The sequence below is a fragment of the Mastomys coucha genome, unplaced genomic scaffold (genome assembly GCF_008632895.1).
Source record: "Mastomys coucha isolate ucsf_1 unplaced genomic scaffold, UCSF_Mcou_1 pScaffold19, whole genome shotgun sequence".
NCBI lineage: Eukaryota > Metazoa > Chordata > Mammalia > Rodentia > Muridae > Mastomys > Mastomys coucha.
Window position 1 is genome coordinate 12,381,775 of NW_022196901.1, and position 10,886 is coordinate 12,392,660.

General features: G+C 35.7%; 1 protein-coding gene across 1 annotated transcript in view; it reads left to right on the forward strand.

The window, feature by feature from the left end:
• The window catches only part of Sema3c (semaphorin 3C), a 153,929-nt gene extending 143,848 nt beyond the window's left edge, over positions 1–10,081 (forward strand). Inside the window, exons 16-18 of the mRNA XM_031380038.1 lie at positions 2,865–2,932; positions 5,113–5,243; positions 7,202–10,081. Coding sequence (XP_031235898.1) covers positions 2,865–2,932; positions 5,113–5,243; positions 7,202–7,615 — 613 coding nt within the window. The 3' untranslated portion in view covers positions 7,616–10,081. The remainder of the gene's footprint in view (positions 1–2,864; positions 2,933–5,112; positions 5,244–7,201) is intronic.
• The last annotated feature ends 805 nt before the right edge of the window (positions 10,082–10,886 follow it).

A 10,886-nucleotide genomic window follows, 5' to 3' on the forward strand; every position in this document is an offset into this window, starting at 1 on the left:
GAGGGCATTCACTTCTATCAAGTTTCCTTCCCTAGCAGTTGTTTTTATTTACATTGGCCAAAGAGATCAGAACCTGAACTAGGCATGTGAGGGTCTCAAATTTCAAACATAATCTCAAATAAATTTGATTTTTGTGGCTACCAGTAGATTTTTCAATAATGCTTGTTTTGTAGTTTAAATATAATAAAAGTAGTATTTTGAAAGAATTCCCACAGCTTTTTGGTCAGACGACACATTTTTCTTCATAAGAGTTCTAGAGCTAAGTATGTTGTCTCTAACACCAGGCCTAGAGTCCTTACATTTTAGCCAGATTTAATGTCAGACAAAATTCACACATGATACTTTCTAAAGAGAAAGTAAAGTGGGAATTATAAATAGGATATAACAACAGCCGATATGTAAGTATATATATGCTTATAATGTGAGAGAATAGAAGGGCTGAGACCCTTCCTTGCAAAACCTTTGTCCTAGTCTGACAGGAATCTTTAATTTTCACACAAGCAATGCATCTCAAGTAAAACTTTCTTCCATGTGAGCAGTGTCAATACATATTTGTGATTCATTGTACATTCTAGATGTCTTAGCATATGTTCACATGCTTGCTGCCTTACTTATTGCAAATCAGTTACATTTTCTAAGATTCATACTGTAGCATGGCTTCATTTTGCTATTCAACTGCCACAAACCATAAATTTAGTCATGGCTCTTTATAAACAAAGTACTGAAACTGTTTTACATTGATTGCTCATCCCATTGTGCCTGGTATTAATACATACATGCTTGGCTGGAAAATAAAGTATCAACTATTTAAAAAACTGTTTTCAATATCTCAAATTCTACCGCAAAGACCTATAAAATGAAAAACACACACATACATGTGTATGCACACACACACACATGTACACACACACACACACACACACTGGGAAAGGTGAGCTTACCCACATTTATAGCTTACCATATTTCTTTTTTTGCTAGTATAATAGAAATTTCACTAAAAATATCTATATTCTTTAAGTATTCCAAAATATTTTAAACTTAAACATGCCTGGGGAATGCGAAGTGTTTTTGCAGAAAATTGATTCAGTCTCCCTGTTCTTGTTTATACAGATTAAACGGTAGTTGTAGAAGAGACCATTTTTTAATATTTTCAGTACTCATTTCCTTTTCTATTGGTGGTATCTGTCTTTATTCTCTCTGGAATTATTTTACATACAAGATGAGTAGTACAGTCACAGCCAGAAAACAAAATCCATACATTGACATGGCACTAAATATTGTCTAAATGATTTCTTTAATTTGACATAGTTAGGTATACATAGTAAACAATATATACTTTTTTTCAATATTTGTGTGTATTATCCTGAATTCAGGCAGATAGTAAATGTAAGATAGGGTAATCAGTTCAACCTTTATAAACATCTTTTCTGTGAAAGTAGAAAATGATTTCATTGTTTATCCAAAGGAATTGAGACTAATGATGAAACTTCAGCAAACTGAGCCAAATCCCAAATCCTCCATGTAATCTAATATCATGCTCCCTACCAGCATGGCTCTGTTACATGCCAGGAATGTTTTCAAGGGAACTGACGCATCCCAAAGGCTCTCGCTGATCTCATCATTTATAACAAGGTTTTCCATTTGAATGTCTGGAAGTCGATGTGGCAAGTCCACTTTGCCTAGCTTGAGAGGTTATGCACTGTAAATGAGTAGCACCCCATGGTGCTGACTACAGGACAATAAATTTACACATTGTGAGTGATATTCAATATCTAGAAACTGAAAGTGACCAGGTCAGCCCTAAGATAGTTACAAAGTGTTGTTTTAGTATGTGTTCCTAGGATGTACAATAGGAAATACTGCAAATACATGGCAGGAAAACTGGTCATTGACTTAGTGGGGAATAGGACGCTGATTATATTCCATTACATAAGAATGAATGGCATGTCTGCTAGTCTGTGTGTGTGAGAGATGCTGTACACGTATATAACTGAATGGTACAATTTATAAATCATTGACAAGGGTTCCAGCTCAGTTTTTAAAATGTTTTTCCATTAATATGTTCCCAGCAAAAAATCTGTCTGACTGGGAGCAGAGTAAACATTAGAAGTCTCCTACTATGTATTTTGAGGGACAGAGAATCTATTTTAGCCCATACATTTAATGATGATATTAAATAAATGTTAATATCTTCAGCATAAGAATATTGTCATTAATAGGGTAAGGCATCATAAAGGTTTTCATGTATGCTCATATATCTTTAAATGTGCTATTATACTCTATAACATATATGTATACTTGTATGAGAAAATACAGCAAATATAAAATATGTATATAAACATTCTAGAATTCACTGTACACATATCCATTTTTGGAAACCTGAAAATGTTTTAAGTAATAGGTATTTTTCTTTGTATGTGGCAATCCTACTTATGTTTCAAAGGAGTTTAAAACATCTATAGACTATTGACTTTTAAACAAAAACATGTTTGTTTGAGGAATGCTTTATATGAAGAAAATGTTAAGCTTATTGTTTAGGTGTTTTCATTTTAATGCATTTTGGATTAAAAGCTGTGAAATAAAATTTGATACAGTTATTTAGACAATCGAGCATCAACTGGAATTTTGTGCCTGTCTGCTCACAGATGATTCAAGGAGAGGGACTGACTAGATGCCAAGGAAAACTGGGTCCCACCTATCACTCAGGCACAGGCATGGTCAGAGTGAGATAATGAGATTCTCCTGTCTTCTCTCTAAATTAAAGCCCAGGCAATCAGAAGGCTGCCTAATTTAACCGAGATATTTTTAATGTGGCATAGCCGTCATTAATGCCAAATCTTTTCAATCTTTTTCTGCATTTATAGGAGGAGCCGAAGACAAGACGTGAGACATGGGAACCCATTGACACAATGTCGAGGGTTCAATCTGAAAGGTATGAGAAGAGAGGGAGTGTTAGTCAGGGTGCACAGTAGCAACATTCTGTACCTCGTTTCGTAAGGGATCTTCACTCAAGTCATTCACTTAAGAAAGTGTCATCCTACGTTGGTAAATTATTTGTTAATGATAATCAAACATAAGTGTTCTTCATGTGACTACTGAACAACAAAACACAAGTGTTCTGGAGCAAGCCGCCAGTGTGTGAGTGGCTAGGTCTCTCATACAACAGGCAAACACAGAATTTCTTAGCTACTTATTTCTTTCTGAGGCAAAGGTTTTAATTTTGAAATTGACTAACAACACAATAAACACTATTTTACTGAAGAAAATAGACATAAAATACATTTACAACTTCAGTTCTTTTGAGCCGTAGACCTCTGTATTTACTGTTTAGAATATTCACACTGCATGGCAATGTGCCAGGCACTGTATATGCTTACTGTTTTCCCGGACTTAAACACAGACTTTACTGACTAGTCACTCCCTGCACCCTCGTGCCTGCCAGAAACTCTCCGCCCTTCCTAAGAGTCTGAGTATTCTAGATACTGTATACAATGGACTCACTGAGCATCTGCAAACTTTGGTTTCATTCTTGTCATGTTTTCAATCTCTTGAAAGCACATATGAATTTTTTTCCTATTTACAGAATTCATTATATGTTCATAGCATACTTTGTTTATTTACTTATCCCTTTCTAGAAACATATACTGTTCCCAATTCCATAGATACAGAGAATAAACCTTCAGAGATCTAGGCTGAGACCCAATCGCAGGCCTGTGACCTGTTTGACAGTTACCCAACCCTGCCTCTTTGTCCTGACAAAGAGAGTCCGTTTTGTTAAACTATTCCTTGATCGCTTTCCTCCTTCTCGAACAGCTCTTCCTCCTGGCCACCTAGAGCTGCAGGCATGTGGCTTTAAAGATAAAACTATATTGAGATTTTTATATAATAAACTTTATAAGATTAAAACAACAACAGCAGCTGAAGAGAAGAGTGTCAACCAGGTCTGCGGCCCCAGTAGTCAGGTATAGGAGGCAGCAGGCCTGAGCTAGAAAGGAAGGCTCACAGTTCCCACACATTCGAGCCTGGGCCTTCATGTAGTAAAGAATGTCATTCCTGTTCCTTACTATTGTAACTGAAAGATATCACTCCGAGGTAGATTTTAGTTTCATTATTTTATACATCTAATTCATGGGAATGCATCCATTCTGCATATGCTATGCATGGAACATTTTTATAAAGCATTATGCCAGTTCCTGTTTATAATGTCCCTTTTGACAGTAGTGAGAAAAATGGCATTTGACATAGTATCAAAATATCTGTGCTGACTTTGAGCTTCGGCTCACATGCTTTGAGATAATCTCATCCATTGTTTAAAACCTATAGCAACATCGATCTCTATCCGTGATTTACAAATGAAGCATTCTGTTGCTCATTTAGCATCTGTCTCGTTTCGGTAAGTGTTTTATTTGCTGTAAAGCTTTTATTGAAGTTTTAAAATATTATAATCTATGATTTAGAAATGAATAAAATGAGCACAGAGATGCTTCAAGTAACTTGTCTCATGTTACACAGCTAGTAGTGTGGATGCACAGGAATTTATCCCAAGTTCCTCTTACTCCAAAGCCCAGCTACTCAATCATTTCATCACACTGTGGACATACTATGCTTTCTGGTTGATCTTCTATTCCACACTGAGTATGGTTTAATGGGTGGCATGAACCAAGATCCCATTTTGCCTGGAACTTCACACAGCATTCACAGTGTATTTCTTCAAATAGTACACACACACACACACACACACACACATTTGTGTATTTGTAGATATTGTACATATTATATTTCTTTATGATTCATAAACACTTTGCACAATGGAGAAAATCTAACTAAAAGGCTATTATAGTTAGATAATCATATAACAATTAGATAGCTAACCCCTCTGTGTAGAGCAATAAATGTGTACCAAGACAATCTTAGGTAATTTTGTAGGGTCTGTTTTACCTTACATTTAAACAAAACTGCTAGAGCCTATGGAAATATTTCCTCATTAAATTTTGCCTACTCCCCTTTTGTGACAGTCATCCTGACCACAATCTTAGAGAGAGAAACATTCACATAGAAAAGTTATCTCTGAAATCAGTTCTCTCTCACACTGCTGTGATTTTTGCTTTTCAGCATACAGAAATGCAGCTGAAATTGTTCAGTATGGAGTGAGAAATAATAGCACTTTCCTTGAGTGTGCTCCCAAGTCTCCACAGGCATCTATCAAGTGGTTGCTGCAGAAAGACAAAGACAGGAGGAAGGAGGTGAGTGCCCGGCCCCTACCTTCCCAGCCATCCATCACGGATGTAGAAGGAGCGCTAAATCACCATTCCTTGGGGAGGCACAGAAGAAACTGGGAAGGAGAGACATAGAAACATCCTTTTTATGTCAATTGGCATGTCAAGTGCCATCTCCTTTAAAATCCTTTGTCCTTAGAGTTGAAGGATTAATTAGAAATACTCTCTGCCAGCCACCTCTAAAGCCCAGTGTTTGTAACAAAAGCACAAGTGTTAAAACAGAATCAAAAAGAGGCATTTGTGAAAAATACAAGACGTGTTCAAATCCAGAAGCTAAGACTGATTACAACAGCACCTTTGTGTGACTCACAAGATAAAAGGACATTTAAAAATGTTCCGTTTTCCTCAGTAAGAAATTACACTGAACTTTAATCCCTTGAAGCAAGGAGCATTTTTCTGCTGTATGGTCATGTTTCTACTGCATTAGCATTCATGACCCTTATATGTCATTCAGATAATTTATGTAATCATTGTATATGAAACCATTGGATTTATTTTTAGCATAGAAAAGTCCCCTAGATTTGCAAATAAATACATTCCTACTCTAAATTTTCATTTATTATAAAGAAATGTTTAAAAAGAATGACATTGCAAATTGGCATAGAATGACACATTGTAAATACTGAATTCCATAATATCGTTATCATGCTGTCTTGACAAGTGAGAAGAAAAAATTGCTTCACATACATGTAGCCCCTAATTCTAAAATTCCATGTTGCTAATACACTATCAATTTTGATGGAGCCAAGTGAAAATTGGACAAACCCTTGCATTTGTGTGGCTTCTAATGCAGGTGATTTTTTTTCCTGTGTATTGTTAATTAAGTCTATGCAAGTGCACACCACTGAAAGCTGTAGTCGGCAAATATTCTCAAAGAGACTGTGACCTCCGCTCCATAGGGAAAAACATGTCCATTCTAACATGTTATGTAATCTTTCATAACTCTGAATTCCTTGAGGCTGAAACATTAAATCATAGGCTGATGACCACTTACACAGACAGAGATTCGATTCTGTGGAAGAAAGCACAGGACGGATGGGCACTAGACCTGCCTATGTCCTCTGCCTAGTTTACATTTTGTTTGGCGAATTTGCAGAGAACCCAGTTCTGGTTCCCTGCAACCACATCAGGAAGCTGACAAACTCCTGTTCTTCAGTCTCTGCAAATCCAAAGCACTCTGATTTCCGCAGGCTGGCACCCATAGGTACCTGACGCAGTAACTCACTCAACATTACACGTTCTAAATCTAAAGACAATCTTTGACTTGGATTTTGTTAACAATGAAATGTATTTTTCTACAGAACTTTCATAATGTAAAAAGTATTTACCTGTATTGCATTACTTCTCTTGATTTTGGTGATATTTCTGTTCTTGTTAAGAGAGAGAGAATCCAGAATATAGATGTCATCAAATGTCCCTCCACATGAATTCTCAATCTCTTCATTGACAATACAATACAGTTGTAAATCAAATTGATCTCATGTAGGTAGCCAATATCCAGTCATTGATCTCTTTCCATTATACACCTTACCAAATTTTTTATTACCTCATAGTAATAACATTTTATGAAAGTCTTGTAAGTTGATGTCCTTGCAACTTATTTTTAGACACTCTGTAGTGTGTGATAATTGGACAAGGCCATTGGAAATATTCGAAGTTCTGCTTGTGTTTGTGTGTTTGTGTTTAGATTTTCCTGTTATGTTTTACATCACTATCTTAGTTCAGTACCCAGGGAACAAGATTATACATTGCAGAGAAACAGGTATGTGTGCAGTGGATTACGTATGCATAATGCTGTATACTTTGAGAAAGATCCTCAATGCTGTTGCCTAGTTGTGAAAATCAAGCATGTATTGTATATGTTGACTGTGTTATGTTAGAAATGTAGTCTTCCATTTGGGACATTCACTGTGTTTCTCTCATAGGTTAAACTGAATGAGCGCATTATAGCCACTTCCCAAGGACTACTGATTCGCTCTGTTCAAGATTCTGACCAAGGACTCTACCACTGCATTGCCACTGAGAACAGCTTCAAACAGACCATAGCCAAGATTAACTTCAAAGTTTTAGATTCAGAAATGGTGGCCATTGTGACAGACAAGTGGTCCCCATGGACATGGGCTGGCTCTGTGAGGGCTCTACCCTTCCATCCAAAGGACATCCTGGGGGCATTCAGCCACTCGGAAATGCAGCTTATCAATCAGTATTGCAAAGACACCCGACAGCAGCAGCAGCTGGGTGAAGAACCACAGAAGATGAGAGGGGACTATGGCAAGCTGAAGGCTCTCATCAACAGCAGGAAAAGCAGAAACAGGAGGAATCAGCTTCCAGAGTCATAAAACCTTCATCCATGGACTTTTGCTTCCAGGAACAAATGCTCTGTCTTCACTAGTCAACTCTTAAGTAAAATCTTGTGCTTTACCCATGAGAAATTGCTGACAAAAGCTGGAGACTCACTCTAAAGTGTGCTCTTTGTGAACTGAGATGAGCATGCATTTTCTTGTATGATACAGACTAGCACTAGACATGTCATGGTCCTCATGGTGCATAGAAATATTTAACTTATCCCAGATTTTATTTATATCTTTATGTGTCTTTTTTTTCAACATCAATGCAACAACACAAGCAGAACTGTTACCCCCTCAGTTGAGCGAGGGCCATAAATTACCCTGTGCTGTTCCCTCTGTGCTCTAGGGGTTTAGCTTTCTAATTGTCACTGGTTTTTATACATGAAAAAGAATTCCAGTTCACAGTTTTCACATAGTAAATGTCATATAAACGTGTGTGATATCCAATGTCATGTAGGTTACACAAATGACAGGGAAGAAAGCATCCAGATGTTATGTAAAGTCAAGAGTGACTCATAAGGAGAAAGTGATGAGTTCATATGCTTCCAGTGATTTATATTCTTGCTTATTCCTTTGTTTAAGATTGTAAGATGTGTTGGTTGCTGATATCTGCCATCAATCTTTGTTCTCTTGTTTCAGAAAGAAAAAATGAATACCCTGTACCATTCAGGCCTTTGATGGGAGATCTATCAGTGAGACAATGACATTTCTACTGTTATGTTATCATCTTCCAAACAAAAGCACCTTGGTTTTTTTTTTTTTGGAAGCTATTTAAGTTATTATAGACTAACATAAACTCTTGCATTATTTAATTGATTTACTGTTTTGGTTTTAGTCCCCTAGTCTACCTGGAAGATTAAAGAAAACAGGGATGCAATATTATTAAAGCATGCAACTTTTCCATGCAGAGTAGAGCTATCCAAATGGAAAGGGAAGATCAAAGCATACAATTTGCCATGTAAAGAAATTAGTAACATGTCGCTGTTTTCTATCATGATTTGTAAAACATATCTGTGATGAGGAGCTTATTATTACATCAAGAAAGAAAATCTCAACAAGTTATAAACAAAACAGACTTCTCATAAAGAATATCTATTTTCACCCAGACATTCTTTTCCACTTGATAATACTTCTTTAGGAATGTTAATACACATGTTCAGGGACTTGTGTAACCATTGAGAAATTTTAGTACTATCTTCTAATTATATACTTGGATTGTTTTATGAGAAAAGTATAATACTAAAATTAGTTTCTCCAATTTAAATGGACAAAATATAGGAGATTTTCTTATATGTCTTTTAATTATACAACTTTCACTTTATTTAATTTCATTTTAATACATTTATGTTTTCAGGTAAAAAGAGAAATTTTACCAAACACTATTGAAACATACTTCTTATTAACAGTTCATCTAGAACATAATTAAAAGGGATCTACATCATTTTATAATGTTGTGTAAAAATCTCCAGGAAGTAAAATTATGGATAGGAGTGTAAGTTGATAGTAGACTATGTGTTTAGCATGCACAAAGGCCTGGCCTCAAACAAAATGAAAGGAATAAAGGTATCGAGGAAGGAGAGCAGACAGGAAAAAGAACAGACAGACTAGAGAGAAGGAGGGCAGAAAGGAGGAAAAGATGGCAAAGAAAGATGGAGAGAGTACATTCATTATCAGAAGATTAAAAAAAAAGGTGGCTAAAAGATGGTCAATTCTGGTGTTCTTAATAGTGCACCTCAGTGATGTAGAAAACAACAGTTAAAATAGAGAGCATAACTGTACCCAAATGTGTACAATGCTCCAATAATCTATAGTGTTAGCATATACAAATGGTTAGCATGTTTAAAATGTTCACACTTTGGTGTTTCTTTAGATATAAAAATAGCAGTGCGTTCACATGCAATGCTAACACCATCCTCTGTGTCTGGAATTAATCTGTTGTATGAACAGAGCGAAAGTAAAATGACTTCCAAAGCACTGTTCCCCTTGCCTACTTAGCTGCAAACTGTGTCACTGATGTTTAGTTCTATGCTATTATTTGCTCTATTTAATACTTCCTGGGGTTTTTTGTACCATAATTACATTTTAAATCTTCATTTCTTTTCATTTAAAGATATAGAAATTACTGTTCAGCTTAACCTGGCCAAAAGTAAAACATGTGTTTCTCAAAGACATAATACATAATGAATATGGGTGATTATTTGTTTTTATTTTTTGTTTACTTGGGAAAATTGATGATTTAACATGTTTTTCTTTTGTATTGTACATAAAATTACCTAGAAATGCACTTTTTCCCCAAAATGTAGGTTCGTGACTAGATTTAGCATGATGAAGCTGTCTTTACAGTGAATGCTCACCCTGTGTAGAGAAAGCAAACTAGCTGTGGTTACCACATGAGAATTTAATTAGATGTTGAACAAAATTGTATGTCTGGAAAAATAAAACATTTAATTCCTCCAAGGATGTCTTTCACTTTTCTTTTTGAGGTGGTATGTGTTAATGTGACAGAAACAATTATATTGTTATTATCATTTAAAACAAACTATTAAATGCTTCAGAATTTAACAATTACGGTATATGTATTTCTAACTTTTAGACCAACAGTTTTCATTCAAGTCCAAACTTGAATCCATCTTGTGCCATCTACCTCCTATGCATATTCATTAAATAATATATTAGCATATGCAAATCAATACATTTTTAGACTCAGTATTTTACTCATGCATATGTAAAATTTTCATAATATATCATGTCTATAATTTGAAACAGTCATAGTTTGGGAATGTAAGGTGATTAAATCCACTCTACCTACATTTTAATTTCAGGCTCATGATTTTATTTTGAGAAAGATTTTTTGTTTCACTCTACCTCAGTATTCTGCATAAGTCCCCACTGCAAAGTGTTTGGACAGAACATATCATATATGCACATATTTTTAAAAAATGTTATTACATTGCCCTATTTGCTAGGACAATAAGGAGGATTGGTATTCCATGTAAAATTCAACATCAGTCTTTCAGGAAGAAAATGTGTGGTCAAAGGATCAGCTGGTCCCTTCAGAAGTAAGAAAGGCATTTATAAACATGGTAGGAGGAAGCCATAAATTAGCACATATAGCATATCTGAGTGAGAGGACCATTGCAAGTTTGTTAGCTCTTCCGGGGGAAGCTAGCCACATCAACATGAGTGGTAAGAAACAAAGACTTGCTGAAGCAGTACATCCAGCAAGATTACTCAGCTTTACTTCGCTGGTCTTACTGTTTTT